The 16,635-nt window shown below is 41.3% G+C and overlaps 1 protein-coding gene across 6 annotated transcripts in view; it reads right to left on the reverse strand.

The window, feature by feature from the left end:
- The window catches only part of atp2b3b (ATPase plasma membrane Ca2+ transporting 3b), a 135,112-nt gene that overhangs the window by 27,644 nt on the left and 90,833 nt on the right, over positions 1 to 16,635 (reverse strand). For all 6 annotated transcript variants that reach the window (XM_015342800.2, XM_015342792.2, XM_015342810.2 and 3 more), the window contains 9 exons: positions 12,197 to 12,361; positions 11,169 to 11,383; positions 8,413 to 8,655; positions 7,700 to 7,941; positions 5,562 to 5,796; positions 4,581 to 4,760; positions 3,533 to 3,620; positions 2,585 to 2,691; positions 1,150 to 1,341 (listed from right to left, as the gene is read on the reverse strand). In XM_015342800.2, the coding sequence (XP_015198286.1) occupies positions 1,150 to 1,341; positions 2,585 to 2,691; positions 3,533 to 3,620; positions 4,581 to 4,760; positions 5,562 to 5,796; positions 7,700 to 7,941; positions 8,413 to 8,655; positions 11,169 to 11,383; positions 12,197 to 12,361 (1,667 nt within the window). The remainder of the gene's footprint in view (positions 1 to 1,149; positions 1,342 to 2,584; positions 2,692 to 3,532; positions 3,621 to 4,580; positions 4,761 to 5,561; positions 5,797 to 7,699; positions 7,942 to 8,412; positions 8,656 to 11,168; positions 11,384 to 12,196; positions 12,362 to 16,635) is intronic.

Raw genomic sequence — 16,635 nt, forward strand, 5'->3', positions numbered from 1 at the left:
TCAAGCAAGACCTGACGAAAGCTCCCTCCCATTTCAGGAATCTCACGTAGACTGAGTTCGGGCTCGCTCTGGTCTCAGGACGACTTGTGTGAAGCTGCTATACTGAGCCCTCTTACATCAATCTTCTTGATTTGCAAATACTTTTCTAAACCTACCAATTAGGTGGGAGGGGTGTAAATTATTTATGAATGTCTGTCATAAATGATGTTTTTCAGCCCAAAAGCACACTCTTTCAGTTTAAGGGAAAAACATATAACCTATAAACATGCCTTTTGGATTTTTTGACTTATTATTTAAACAATTGCTATCAACACAGTCAGTAAAAATTGTTTCTGTATCTTTTTAAATCATAAATATACAACCTCATTATTTGATGTGTCATAAATACACTGTAAAGAAATTGCTACAAACACAAACAACACCCATCAGAAGCAACTGACCGACTCCTTTAGCGCACAGCTGGTATTCCTGAATTTTAAACCTATGCAGTTTTTATTTTTACTTTGTTTTTGTAATTGTGAATTTCTCTTTTATTCTGTATTTCTGATTTTACTGTAATAATAATACTAATCATCATCGTTGTCGTCATCCAGAATTACGAAATGGGATTGATTACACTGCTGTTTCAAAAGCAAATGTGTAATGCTCATTCCGTCCACCAGAGTGTACAATGGCTCAGTCCCACACAATTTCTGGCATGACTGGATTTTGCCTTACCTGAAGATTACAGGAGTTTGTTGATGTTAGAAGCATGAGTGCTGTAAATACTGAGCTCAATTTCCCCTGGACTTTCTAAGCCTCTCCCAGGTATTTCAGAGTGTCACTAGGAGACAGGTACTGTGTGTTTACTGTACCTGTATGATACACTCTCTGTAGTCTCAGGTGTATCTGTGTGATAGAGTCTGTGAATTTCAGTGTGTACTTGGAAGAAAGTTAATGTGTATTTACCGTAGCTCTGTGATATACTTTCTGTAGTCTTGGGTTGATCTGTATGATAAAGTGTATTTAAGTGCGTACCTGGGAGACAGGTACTGTGCATATCCTGTACCTATGTGACACACTCTGTAAAGCCTCAGGTGTATCTGTGTGATAACATCAATGTATTTCAGTGTGTACCTCCTGGGAAACAGGTACTGTGGATATACTCACCTGTGTGATGCAGGCTCCAGTGAAGGCCACAATGACAGCGACCACATTGACTGTGAGCTGGAACTGCAGGAATTTGGAGATGCTGTCATAGACATTACGGCCCCACATCACTGCCTTTACGATGCTGGAGAAGTTGTCATCGGTCAGGATGATATCAGAGGCCTCCTTGGCCACATCTGTGCCAGCAATGCCCTTGGAAACAAAAGGGACAATTGATTAGCAAGGCCTCAGTTTTTGGTCCCTTCCGCTCACACTGATATTGAAACACAAATGTGTTACCTGTCACACCCGTGCCGGGTGCAGCTTGTGTCCTGCCATTGCTAGTGTCAACCAGCACATTCACACACTAATGCAGCCGGCCACAAACCTCAGACGACCTAGGTCAGGGCGCCTATCAATCAGGCCTAAACATCTTTCAATCAGGCAGCCAATCCACTGGGCAATCATCTTATTAAGCAGAATTTTTAAGGCAGGATTCTACCATTCATCGGCGCGCCAACATTGTCATCATTTTCTATTGTGTAAGCCTCAGCTGACGCGTTACCGTCTCGCAGTAACCTTTCTGCTAGTCTGAGACTTCCATTTGATTATACAAGGCGGATTTTCTCCATGTATTTTTTCTGAGTCACGCCTAACTTCTTACCTCTATCGGTTTCCTTGCCTACTCTTAGCTATCACCCTTTCCTTGCTCGCTACTGCTCATCTCTGCAGGATCTCCTCTGAGACCCGCGCTTGAGTCCTGTCCTGTCTCTCGCTGCAGGGTTGTATTCAGTGCCTGCACAGTAACCATCTTAATGGCTTCCAAAGCTCCTAGTTCCAGTACTACTGTTGAATCCCTTTTTTTCTAACTGTAGGTTATTTTCCAAAACTACTAACAGCAAAACCTAAAGCAAGGGAGTTAAATATTTCTGATATTTTTTCTTTTGTCACACCCTCAGTAACGTACTTCTTATCTGTGTTTTCTCTTCATAATTTTATAAATCTACGCAGGGAAATGGGAAGAAAATTGTGCTTGGGAGCAAAAAACGCATTAGACTCCCCCGTACACATGAAGCAACGTTTGAATGTACTCCTCCACTCGAGGTCTGAATCAGGGCTGCTCAGCATGCAAAGCTTCCAGTACAGCCCACTGTAGTACTGGCATAGAACCAGCGTCTTGACTGTTACACTCATCCTGCTATTCATTAAGGACATAATTAAGGAGCAAACTGTAGGCCTTGTTTAGACGAATCTATAGAAAATGAACCATAAGAGGGTTAAAATAAAACATTATTGTTTATATATATATAGACATACACATATATTGTTCTATTTATAACAAAAGTTCTATTAAGGGGACCTGGTGAAATGAGATTTACCTGCTGTACCACTGTTACAGTATGTGGCGTACATACCTGCATACCTGTGGACAGGTGAGCAGTGTGCCGGTACCTACCATAGCAAAGCCAACGTCTGCCTTCTTCAGAGCTGGCCCGTCATTGGTCCCATCGCCAGTCACTGCCACAACCTGACGCTGCTCCACAACGGTACTGTCAATGATGCCTGAGAGGCGGGCACATCGTTAACGATAACCGAGCGCTTAATTATCCCTAAAGTAGCTGAGTGCTAGTCTTTAAATACAAGACATACTGTGAAAGAGTTGTCATTAGTCTACAGCAGGAATGGGCAAGTACAGCCCTTTAGGGATCCATTGTTAGCTGATTCACATTCCACCTCTGATCTTAATTGCTTAAAAAATAATTATTAGGATAAGGAGTCAGGTAAAGATAGGGTGCTTGGAATACGGTACAGGAACCTGTCCAGAGGAGAGCAACCATGTGTATTCCAGTGTTTAAGGGAATGCCCTACACTGACATTATCAGAACAGGTTACAAGGGGACCTGATACAGATATCAAAATCCTCAGAAGCTAATTTCCTCAGCATGGACAGTGAAACACAGATTAGAGGACAGATGTGGAGGAACATTTAAAACTGAGAACGGGATGTATTTCTTTACCCAAAGGGTGGAGGGAGTATGGAAAAGCTGCCCAGCCATGTCATTGAAGCTGATACCCTAACCATGTTGACACAGCCTCTGCACTGACACAGTGTTACCTCACCGTTCTTTCTTCCACAACAATTTCTGCAAACAAATGCAACCAATTGTGACCTATAGTTACCCAGGGAAAACTCTTTTTTAAACTGCGATTGCAACAAAACGGGTTGAAAGAGCAGTCGACACACCCACCTGCTCAATAGAAAGATGCATCTTATTACCTGCTCAATAGAAAATGCTTCATATTACCTGCTTAATAGAAAAATTCTTAAAATCACATCAACACTGTGTTGCAATGGTTTTCAAAACCTCTTTAAGGGATGGATGAGCTGTGCTGCTTGCCTTACCTTTAACCAGTGTGTGCTTGTCTGTCGGAGAAGATCGAGCCAAAACTCGCAGCTTCGGCCAAATCTTATCAATCCGCTCCTGTTCAATCTGATGGGGTGGGAATGGGGGGTACAAGATAATCAGAATAGCCCTCGTATAAATAGGGACATTACCAATCACAGCTTCCTAATAATCCCCATCTATAAAATTGGCTTCATTTCTCCGTTTTCCTCCCCAATTAATAGCAGATGTGTGGTGAGGGTTCTGGCGCACTATGGCTGCTGTCGCATCATCCAGGTGGATGCTGCGTATTTCTGGTGCAATTCATTTATATTACCTGTAAAGCGGTTTGAGTAGAGTGTCCAGAAAAGTGCTATATAAGTGTAAGCATTTATTAATATTATTATTATTTTTCCAAAATGTACCACCAAATGAGGAGAGAACATTTTTAGTCTAGGGATTCTACAATAAAGAAAATCATAAACAATTTCATAAAATAAGACTGAGGGCTTTCTATAATAAGGTTCAGATGATCCAGCAACTGGCTTCCAAGACTGGTCAGAACAATGTTCTTTTGAGAACAAGCTTTGAGGAAGAGGAAAGCGATGGTAATATTCTTTACTCTGTATGTTTTCCTCCTCTTTCTCACTGTATGTAAGACCCCAGGAGGACTGAAATCCAATGGCGAGTTAATCAAATACACACTTAATTGTTCTTTATAAGATCTAAACATATGGAATACTAATAGGTAAATGGGAAGGTTATCACAATGGAAACAAAATACCAGGAGATGTCAGAAGACAGATTTGGGAAAGAAACAATTTGTCAAACCAATCTGATAGATTTCTAGAACAAGCAACGGTGGTAGCTATATTATATACCAAGATACATTTACATCTCCAGAAGGCTTTTGGCTAAAATTCCACATGAATATACATTCTCAAATGGAAAGTCATGGATATCCAAGGTGTCACAGACAAGAGGAAGCTGTAGCCCAAGAACGGCCGAGAATTTCCAACCTTGCACACCTCCTGAGCCCCGCAACTAAGTCCCATCCCCAGATCTCACCTCTCCCTTTTCATTTCTGATTCGCCGGTTAAACTCCTTGCCCTCTAGACAAAGGAAGTCCTCGCCAGCCTGGATGATGCCACACTTGGCAGCGATGGCGCGAGCAGTGTTGATGTTGTCGCCAGTCACCATCCGCACCGTGATGCCCGCGCGCTGGCACTTCCTAATGGCCTCTGGTACCTGCCAACAAGAACACGGACCAAGAGCTGGGTTTTGATCTGGGATTATCCATCTGGGGAAGGGAAGCAAACCCTTCACCTTTATTCATGGTAGCTGTTGTCAAGGCACCTTTCTCAAACTCCATTCAGAGTGATGACTACCCAGCGAACTACCTTCAAAACCTGAAGGATTTACAATGAGCTGGAGCTATGGAAGCACTTTAAGATACATATACAGTAACTACATTACTTGTTCACCTCAATTCCTTCATTATTACTTATGGTATGTAAGAGAATGAGACCCATATTTAGTATCTTCCAGCTTCTCTAAAACTGAGCTCTGACCTCCTCTTGCCAAAAGTTTGACACGCTTGTTTCTGATTCGCAGGATCTCATAGTGCTCCTTCATTTTTATTCCGGTTCGCATATTTTTTACCACATAGTACCACATAATTTAACCCATCATCTCCTGCTCCACTCCCGTCCACCTCGTATAGCTTCTCCCTTTATTTTTGCCCCTCACAGTTTTTATTTTTCAGTTCATTGATTCATAATATTGATTATTGACTCATATAGTCGATTTCTTAACTTCTCCTTCTGTTTACTCATTATTTTCTTTCAGTGATTATGATTGCAAACAAAAAGAAAATCCAGGGTACCTTGCATTGCAATTAGCACGCTTTCGCTTGCTTGATTTAATCTGACAGTTTAAAAAGGGATTAAAACAGAAGATATCTAGAAATCCCATTGAGGCTGTCTGGACTGCTTCTATTGAACGGTTACCATTCACAACTAAAACCGCTGACAGGTTTGGCTCATGTACCTCTGGCCGGACAGGATCCTCTATGCCCACCACTGTGATGCAGGTCAGATCGGTGACTATCTCATTTTCGTTGTCCCACTCGGGCTCAGGGGAAGCAGGGAAGTTGCGGTAGGCGATGCAGATAGTGCGCAGGCCATCGCAAGCCATGGGTTCGATCACTTTCTTCACCATTTCGTCACGGTCGCGTGGCCGGAAGTTTCGAACCTCCCCATTGCTGTTCAGGATGCTGGAACACCTTTGCAGAAGACAGGGAAAACAGGAAGGGGGGGGGGGGGATCCCTTAATCCTTTGAAGCCCTGTGTTTGACTGGGTTCGTGGGTTGCACATAGTGATATTCCAGTTTTCCAATTTTGGATCTGCATGGACATCATCCAAGGACCTCAGTCATGACCTGAAAGCAGTATCTGATTGAATATGCAAGCTCTGGCTTTAAGATGTTTTCTCTTAACTCTCTCCTTTACAAATAAAGTTGGGGCCTACCTATGATTTTTAGATATTTTATAGCTCCCAAGCCTGGTCCTGGAGAACCAGCTGGTTTTCATTCCAGTTGAGCTTAATCACGTAATTAAAGTCTTCAATGAACTGATAGCTTTTTTCTACTCAAAGTTTTGGAATTTTATTTTGCTTCTGAAATGCAATAAATTGCAAAGTGATCTCCAGCATGTTTAAGACTTTGTCAAAATGAGCTTGGCCTTTTCCGGCAGATGCATCACTCTTCCATCACTGCCAAGCTGGAGTAGTGGAGGCAGACAGCTAAACTGGTGGAGAGCCAAATTTTTTTATATTTCTCCAGGATCTATAATACAAAAATAAACTCTTGTGATGCCACCAGGGGCTCTGTGGTTGATGGACAGTATTATATGAAGTGTGTCCTAGACTTCACGGACCTTTTCGACTACACCAAGATTACAAAACGGGAGATCCATGACACAAAACTCCCAGAAGACGATGCACTCTGAGTAAAGCACAAGTTTGCTATCTTTCCCAGGCAATATAAGTAGAGACCAGAGAGGGATGTTGTTCTGACCTGCATCCTACTGTAAAAAACAAAAAAGACTGCAACTGCTTCACTGATGCTGGCAGCTTGTGAGTACAAACTAAAAAGCTGTTCTAATTAACCGGGGAGAGCTATGTGCACCATGGCACTAGGGCTGAGCCAAACACAAATTGTTTTAAGAAAATACAACTAGAAAAAAGAATAGCCTAATTTAATAAATTGAAATTAGCGGATTAAAAGAAGAGAGGCACAGCCACTTGCTGCTACTAAGAGAGATAGGAAGAGAGACATGGCTGTAGAAAAAAGGAATTGCTCTGAGTTTGTAAATTGCTTACATCTTTTATTTTATGGAGTTTTTAAGGGATATCAAGAGCAAAGACCAGAAAGACAAGGTAAAACCAAATACTGTTGGTTTTCTTACTTTTGAAAGAGCTTAAACATGAAGACAGTGACAGTTTTTTTATTTTCTTTTTGTCTTTTTTTCTGTTAAAAGGAGATGTTTCTTTTTCCCACAGGGGCAGCTTCACTACCCCTCTGTATTAACATGAATTAGTAATTATAGCAATACTTCTAGAAGCTGACTTTTTGTTTATTAAACTTTATTCTTCATTTAATAAACTTTTTTGTGTTAATGGTCTGAAAGTCATGGGAGTGTCTATGTTTTGAAGGCCCTGCTTCTATTCCGTCCCACAGGTGTCCACATCCCCCTGAAGCATCACACACTAGGAAATTGGTTTTAAATTATATAATGCCACTCCCAATACCCCAATGAAGCCCTCATATGTAAGAAATATACTGTATGTATAGAGGTTTTCTCCCGGAAATGCACCCAGTTGGACCCATGCTAAAAATTACCTCAATTAGCACTGAATCCTACAAAGATTTTCTTTGGGATGTATCCTCAGCGCTAAGCAATACATGGCTGTACAAAGTTGGAGATTAAGGTGCATGATGTCATCAGATCAGTGCTGAGATGCACTGCTGTATAGTAGCTCTTGATACAAAAATGCAGCAAAGGTTTGGAGAGAACATGGGGTATTACAAATGTAAAGTTTGATATGTGAACCATGATATCTGTATAGAATAAAGTTTGATATGTATTTTTCTCCTAGGAGATCAAAAGTTTTTTAAGATCTCTTACTTCTTCAGGAGGATCTCAGAGGCTCCCTTGCTGTAGAGCCGGAAGCTGCTGTCCGGCAAACGGACCACAGTGCTCATGGACTTGCGGACGGAATTGAAGGTATAGACCTTGTAGAGCTTGTCCTCTGGAATCTGCTCCCGCACTGCCTGGTAGTCTCTCTTCAGGTCCAGCACGAAGCCCAGCAGGGAGCACTCCGTCTTGTTCCCCACCTGCTTCGGGAGGCCACCCTCCTTGTCTGGAGGCTGGAGTGGAAAAGGAACGATTGTCAGTTTTCAGAGAGGGCTATTTAAGGTAAATGACGAAACACGGCAAAGAATGAACTTGGCTCCAATCACATTTTTCATGGAGGATGTACTGTTGCTAAGTGAGTCTCAGCTCCTAGTTCTTCTCCTCCGGCAGTGAGAGAGGACTTGCACAGACACAAAGGGTGGTAGAGAGATGGAAAAACTGGAGTAGGGGAAGGATGGGAAGTTGGTGGGAGGAGTGGGATAAGTGAGAGTGCTGGCAAAGGATGGTAGGAGCCCAAGGTGCATCTTTGATTGTCATCTTTAGCAGTGCTCCCACACTTCCTGTTTCATGGAACAGTTTAACTTATCTGACTGACTTTCTGTTGGCTGCATGAGAATGTTTAAAGCTGGAACACGCTGTGAGAGTGAAAACTAACTCTGCAATGTAACTGGAACCGTAGAAAAGGCAGACAAGAGCTCACTCACCATGATCTTCGAGGTGTAAGCGCTGTTGACTGCGATGGCACTGATCAGGAGCTCCATTGTTTTGGGGTTAATGGAGTGGGGCTCAGGGACTTCTTTGAAGTAATTGTCTCCAATATAAGTCTGTACCACTGTCATGCGGTTGGTGGTCAGGGTTCCAGTCTTGTCTGAGCAGATGGCTGTGGCATTGCCCATTGTTTCGCAGGCATCCAAGTGTCTCACCAGATTGTTGTCCTTCATCATTTTCTAGGAAATACAAAACAGGGCTCTTAATTCTATTCTGGTGTCCTGTCTGGTGCAGTATTGCAATGACTGTGCATGTTTTATTAATAAAAGAGCATTGCAAAACCCCTAATCACTCTTTCCCCTGTGGTATCTATATAAGAAAGTAACAATCCTATTGCATAGCAGTTTGATTCACAGGAGACTTTGAAGTCTGGAGGACCTGCAGGTTGAAAAACAAAAATACAGATGAATGTACATAAATGGTATAGGTGTGGCCAATCCTGTCCCTGGAGAGCCACAGTCCAGCAAGTTTTATAGGCCACACTTCAGTTATTCATTTGAATGTCCTTGGACCAATTTCATTTTGATCCAGGACACACATGGTTTGTTCAATTAAATAATTCAGTAATCCTTAGAAATACAAACATTCTAAGCATGACTTAAACTAACTAAAGTTATCAAACTTGCACATGCTCCAAGTGTTGACAAACTTGCAACATCTGCTTACTTAGCATTCTTTGACTTGACGAAGACTATTGGCTTAGTGAATTATGAGGCATTTCAATATTTCTGAGTGCACGGATCCACATCAGAATAGAACTCACTTGTGAAATGCAGCTGACTTACCAAATAGACAGTAAATTATTTAACCACCAATGACACCACTATGCTGATGATGTTACAGTATGTGCCTTGACAGAAAAAAACTCTCTAGGTACTTGTAATATCACAGAGGCACATGAGAAGATGGAACTTAGTCTTAAGCATTCAGAAGACCAAACATCTTCACCATCAAGTTCCATAACACTATTCCAGCACCATTGGTTATGATGAGTATTTGAGGAATTTCTCATACAGCATTTCTCACACTTTGGGAGTTGTCTTTCACAGAAGGATAAAATTGATGAAAAAAGTGCAGCCTGCAGATTTGAGGCCCACAGTGGTGCCCATAGTGCTGTCTTTGGACATGGGTGTTTAAAGGATCACGACATCAAACCTCAAACAATATTAAACATTTTCTGTATTAAGTGGGAGGACAGAAGCACCAACATCAGTGTCTTATGCCAAGCAGGTTCCACAAGCATTGAGACTACCATCATCAACCATCAGTTCTGTTGGGCCGATCATGTTGTCTGGATGTCAGATTCCAGACTTGCAAAGAAGGTTCTCTTCTCCCAGCTCAGCCAAGGCAATCACAACACAGGAGGGCAGAAGAAGCACTTCAAGGATTACATTAAAGCAAGGAAGGGCTGTGAACAGCAAACATGCAGACATGCCATGTGAGTAACAGCTTCTGGGGGTTTATGGCCCTTGACTGAAACAGATGGAGAATTAATATGTCCAGAGTGAGGGATTAAAGCGAGAGTGTCAAAGACTGGGCAACATGACTGGATTGTGCTCACAAACAGATATCTCCTGCTCAACCTACTAAAGGGAGTGCGGCTCTTGTTTTGGCCTGAATGGTCACCTTCTGTATCATGGAAGATGATCGGTCATAAACTGGGAGGGACAGCCAACGGACAGCATCTGCTGGACTGTAGATATATAAAACCAGGATTGGCTACTGCTGTACCAAGACTTTGGGATTGTTATCTGTCTTTCAGATAACAGAGAACCTCTATGTAAACAGGTACAATGATGTGAGATCAGTCTTGATTGAAGAGACTTTAACCCCTGAATTCAATAACAAAAACACAATTTTCATTCTTTTTGCTGTCTGTAGCCCCAGTTATCCTTAGAGATCTGAAAATCATGATGGCTGACTCCAGTAAGGATCAGACCGAGCCTGCAGTGAATCTTATTACAAAACACAATCCAGTTATGTCTGACCTTGTATAACCCTGCTTAACACTATGTGAAACAAAAAGTTATACACACTAGGAGTGTCATTCAAAATGTAATATTCCTCCAGGGTTGTCCTTTTTTGAACTCCAGCAGCACCCCCAGGGCTTGACATGTAAAATTCCCTACAGACATGTTCTGTTTTAAGATATAGTAAAATAAACACAACTGAATGTTTGAATCATCACAGTCTGAGGGAGTTTTCTTTCAACAGCTACTTCATATCATCCTGAAGTCATCAAACCTTGGCAGTTGTGAAAAGGTGTTTCTGAGAAGACTTGTTTGTTATTATGATGGTGCTGTGGCTGGTGACAGACGTGGTTTTAGCTGACAAGAAGGTGACACACACTGAGCATTCCACAGCACTGTCCAGGATTGTGGTAGACAATATCTAATCAATAAATTGAGGATTTGATTGCTAATGGATAGTAAAGACCCCATGGTGCTGTGAAGGTTGATCTACAAAGACCAATTCCTTTGCTAAAATTCCAGTTCAAGCTTCAATTCAGCTTAAACCTGGCATGTCTCTGACTTCTCCCAGTTTACCTGGTCAAGTAGTTCCTTATTTGTCAATATTGCAAACTGCTCACTAACCTACAGCCACAAAATTGTTCTTGGAATCAAGCATATGATCATCATCATCATCATATAATCATCATCATAATCACCACAATCATCATCCCAAGGGTTACCTTGACAGAGTAGGCCAAAGAGATGGTGACAGCCAGTGGCAAACCCTCAGGAACGGCCACCACCAACACAGTGACGCCGATGATGAAGAACTTCACAAAGTACTGCACATACACAGGGGTGCACTCTGTCAGCCAGGTCCGGCCTTCGATCACAAAGGTCTGGATCACGAAGTACAGCACCAGGATGATCACCGTGATCGCAGACATCACCAGGCCTGAAGAGAGAAGGAGGGGACAAGTGTTGCAACTTTTCTGACGTGTATAAAGGCAGGACACCTGGTGCGTACATATAGGAAGAAGGAGACGGAGTAACACAGAAATCAGGTTATCATCTCCCCCTTTTCTGCTTTAAATGTAGAATCAGAACATAATTGAATAACAGGATTCAAACTTGTTCATACAGAAGGCTTACAAAAGATTTCAATGTTCACAAGGAGCACTAATTTTTTGGGTAAAAAAGGAAAATCATATTTTGGTTTGGTTTCTCCTTAGTTGTTTTCTGCGAGACAGTTTTTGCCGAGACAGTGGCAGGATTTTAAGATCGTATTACAAATTAATTGTACAGAGTTGTTGGAATTCTTTTAAATATAATTTCTAGGGCAATTGTCTGAATACGTTTATATGCGCTATAAAATGACATAAGATAGCTAACAGTAGCTCGGACAACAGGTAGCACATCTTGTGGAAGCAAGCCACAGTTTCTGAAACAAGAACGGACAGTTAGAAAAGCAGTTCACATATGATACTCAAATTCTTATGATCATTTCTCACTTGATTGTATTATCTGTGGCAATCAGCACAAGCAATGATTATAGTATTAGTATAATTAGTATTATAGTAAAACAATTCGTATTTTACAATTCAGTGTAAGCAAATCGGGGGATCACTGGAACTGCAATAACGCTGAACATGGTAGTTCGGTATTATGTTCGCCACTGTGCACTGCAACTGCAAGTATGCTGCCACCCTTAAAGCAGACTGTACCACTCGTGGATCCAGGCCACAGCCTCCTCTCTCGGGACACTTGCCTGCTTTGCCGATCTGCACGGCCAGCTTGGTGAGCTTGCCCTGCAGCACAGACTTCTCCTTCTTGGGCACGTTGGCTTTCTTCTTCTCCCGCTCCTCCACCTCGCCTCCCTCGGCGCTCTTTAGGGGCTGCATCTCCATGGCCACCGCCCCGTCCTGTTTCTTGGCTGGACCCCGATGGAGGGGAGAGAGGAAACAACACAAAATAACGCAAATGGGTCAGACAGTCCCCGGAGGCAAGCACGTTCCCGAAATTGCTGCTCCTTTGAGAAAGAGGTCTGCTGGGCTTCTCATCTTGATCACCTCCAAGCACGCCGGGGCGAAACAGGGTTTCTTCGCGTTTAGGAGTCATGCACCTGCTGATCAGTGAAAATCACCTCCGTTTGAGGAGGAACATTTACTCATCAGATGGACTGATCTGAGATTTCCAGATCTGAGCTCCTTTCAAGGCACTGCAAGTAGGGGAAATCACATTCCTTGGCAGCGATTTTCTTTGAACCTAGAGTCTTGACCGAATGTCATTCAGATAACAAGTCTACAGCTGGTGCTAGTGCTAGTGAGTCTTCTCCCAGCCCCTTTCATCCAGTTCACAATGGGAGACGCCCTGAAAATCTGCATGAAATGAAACAACATGAATAGCCACTGTAGTTTAAAATAAATAGGGACCATTTACAGTGGCTTTTTGTTTCCTGTTGTTTCCTGTTCCAAAAGCTATCAAACCTCCTGCATGGGATTCCCTGATGTTTCCTGCTTGCTTTGCTCTCTCTCACAAAGGCTTCAAGCAAAAAGGGATCTTTTAAAATCTTCGGAAAAGCCTTTCAAGTATTTCAAGGGAGAGCTACACAGTGATGCAGGCCAGTGGCCAATTTATCACTAACACATTTACCAGCCATATGGTTTTTCATGGTCAGTCTTGGCTGAAGGGGGGGGGGATGATTCATCTCTGTAGAGCCACAGTCCAACAGCGTCTCTTGGTCATAGTTAAATATGGAGAATAAGACCATTACCTGCTACAACAAGCAATGGAAGTCCAGTAAGAACATCACTCCTCTTTATTTCAATTTCTGCACTTCTTTATTTTTTGAAATCACAAATTATACACGACGCCTTGCAGACCTACCAATAATTTTAAATTTTGGTTAACCACATGCAAAATGTATTATTTTTTTCAACTCAACTTAGTTATTCAACACTGGAATAACTGAACACAGTTATACAGTACTGTATGTGAAGGAGGTTGAATGTCAAAAAACACACAAAGAAGAAATTCAAAGTGAAAAGTACTGATTGCATACGTATTCAGACACCAACGTCAATACTTGGAGGACATACAGTAGGCTTGATAGTAATTACCCTTCTTTGTGGATACAGCTCTATCAGCTCTGCACAGTGGGATAATGTACTGTGATGGTTGCCCATTCTTCCCGTCAGAATTATTCCATGTCTGACACGTTTGTTGGCAATCATCAAACCTTTTTCTATTGGAATCAACTGGGCTGCTCCAGGACAGTCGCTCTCTTCCTCTCAGACCCTTCCAGTGTTCATATGGCCTTGTGTTTCATGTCATTATCTTGGTGAGATGTGAAGTTTTTACCCATTTGTAGTTTTTTGGCTAACTCCCGGAGGTTATCCTCCAGGATGTGCCTGTACTTGTGCCTGTACCATCTATTTTCTCCTCAAGCTTCCTGGTCTCTACTTATGAGAAACATCTCCAGAACATGATGCTGACATGACCATACATGACAGCGGGGGTAGTGCTGACTGGGAAATGTGCTGTGTTTGTACAAACACTTTACATTTAGACTAGAAAGTTAATCTTTTGTTTTGTCTGGCCATAACAGATTTTTCCAGGTGTCTACAGTATATCTTATACAAGACAGAAGATTAGTCTTTGAAACTAATGGCTTGCTTTTTGCCCATTGCCTAGGCTAGCTTCATGTAGGGGTAGGTATATTACCAATTACTGTATGAGCAGTGACTCCCATCTCAGACGCAGAACATTGCAAATCATTCAAAGTCATGGTTGTCTTTACAGTGACATCCCCAACAAGTTTTGTGCTTGCCGGGCTGCTCAGTTATTAAGAAGAGTGGCCGATTCCATGTCTTAGTGATGGGATTCACTGTAAAAGGGATAGGCAACTTCCTCCAGATTTCTATCTCTCTACTACCTCATCCCTGATTTGTATTGAAAGCTCCTGGATCTTCAGGTTGGATTTGCTGTACCATTATGTGAGCTGTGGCTTGAAACTCAATTCTAAAAGAACACACACAGATAAGTACATTTATGCTGTCAAGAAATGAAACTTTGATTACATACAGCCAGAGACCGTTGTACTGTATATGTGAATTATGGTTTGAAATTCCTATGTCTTTCTGAGGGGGCTTACAGAGGTTTTTATTCTGAGTACATTGATCACATACAAAGACCATTATACTAATTTTGTGACCATTTTTTGCTGAACTGATTTAGGCTTGCCATTGCCAATGCTTGAGATACGTATGGCATTGAGAGTCTTCTTTCTTGTATATCCTTCTTGTTGATATACTTTTAACAATTTTATCTTTATCAGTTTGGAGGAGACTTTGTTGATTGCAGATACTGTAATTGAATGGGGACAATAATCTGTGCATACCAAGTTTTGTGCTGGGAGCTTTGTGGGTAACAAACACACAGTTGGCCAGTCTTTGTCTCAGTTTTCTTCTTAGCCTGCACATTACATTGAACATGTATCAGATCTATAATAAAATTGTTGAATCCCAAAGCCTATGTAAGCCACTATAATGAAAACTTTAAAAAAGACAGTCAAAACAAATAATTTCTCATACAAATACAATGTAAATGTAAAGTTTTTGAAGTTAACTATAAAAAACAAAAAGTGTCAACAATCAGCTAAAAACTTCAATAAGAAAAAAAACTATTTGTAAAGTTATGTAAGAGACATTTATAAGGCTCACTCAGAATCAAAAGGACTGAAGGCAGTTGTGCAGTCCACATGAGTCTATAGGTACATGGCACCAGCATTTTCACCTCTGTTCAGCAACCACCACTAACAACAGTTAACACCTCACATTTTGCATAAAATTATGAATCAATAAACACTGAGTTTAAAAACAACCTTTAGCGCAAATATAGAAGCATCTCTCATGAATAGATATGTGTATTTGTTTTTACTTGGTACACACCCCCTGTCATTTATATGTACACAAATAGGGAATTTAGTTTTTAGTACTGTATACAGTATGTTGTGCATTTTTCAGTAATAGAATTGCAGTTTAAATATTGAACTACCTGTCCCGTTCCTGTTTGACAGCTTCACAACTGTAAGCTCAGACAGTACAAAAATGAGAAAGCTTTGGGGTTTTAAGTACAAGTACAATTTCTTAAGTCATGTTAAAAACAGACACATCTGTCCCACATGAAAAGGAGGAGAGGCAAGCTGTCAGTTCTGATGGAGAATTTGTATATGTTCCCTGTGTGTTATATTTGCAATCTCTTTTTCTGTTGTTCTACAAAGATAGTCGTTGGTTGTACCAATTCCACCATAATAATTCCATAATAGACAAAAAGACTTCTGAAAGTCTGTTTTATGAGCAAGCAGATTAAGAACACACAAGGCCTCTTTTACTGTCTTTAGAGTGCATATTCTGACATTTCCTGTCCTTGACTGAGAGAAAGCTTTTTTGGAAAGGGAAGACTTACTCCAAAATCTCGGAGAAATAAAAAAATACTGCCAACCCAAAGAAATATTTGTCAAAGGCGAATCATGGTCTAATATTTCAGCGTACTAAAGCACAATTAAAGCAATGTAAAATCCCAGTAATATATTAGCAACAGCAAGAAACATTATTGTAAAATATAGAGGATTACCAGAGTAAACGTGCAGATATACCATGACTATTTACTAGAGTACTGTCAATGAAAGTACCTGCAACAAGAAATTTCCCCCAACTTATGGCTTGACAGGTGTTAAATTCATGCTTAAAAAAACCTGTAATGTCAATAACACAAACTGGATTCAACACCAGCGTCCATCCCAAAAGGCTAGGTTGCTTACCGGCACTTCCTTGACAAATTGTTTGTTACTTACGTGGATAATTAATTATTCCCTGAATTTGTAAGCATATTGATTAAAATGTCATCGTTTACACATCAAGAAAGGGGTCAACCACATATTACGACACAGAAGTGGGGTGAATGGAAGCACATGGTCAACTGTGAGCACAGTAGCTTCATTTGTACAGGAAGACGCAGAGTGGAAGCAAGACAAACAAATACATTTGAACAGTGTGAAATGCCTAAAGCTGACTCTGGGTTTATCAGTTCTAAGGACGTAGAACTTTAAGAGAGGGAACGTTTAATAGAGAAGAGACACTAGCTCTCACATCTAACAGCCAGGCTGACCAAGCAGACATCAATGTTATTAGTGAGGAGAACCTCATG

This window comes from Lepisosteus oculatus, chromosome 2 (genome assembly GCF_040954835.1).
Source record: "Lepisosteus oculatus isolate fLepOcu1 chromosome 2, fLepOcu1.hap2, whole genome shotgun sequence".
In the NCBI taxonomy this organism is placed as follows: Eukaryota; Metazoa; Chordata; class Actinopteri; order Semionotiformes; family Lepisosteidae; genus Lepisosteus; species Lepisosteus oculatus.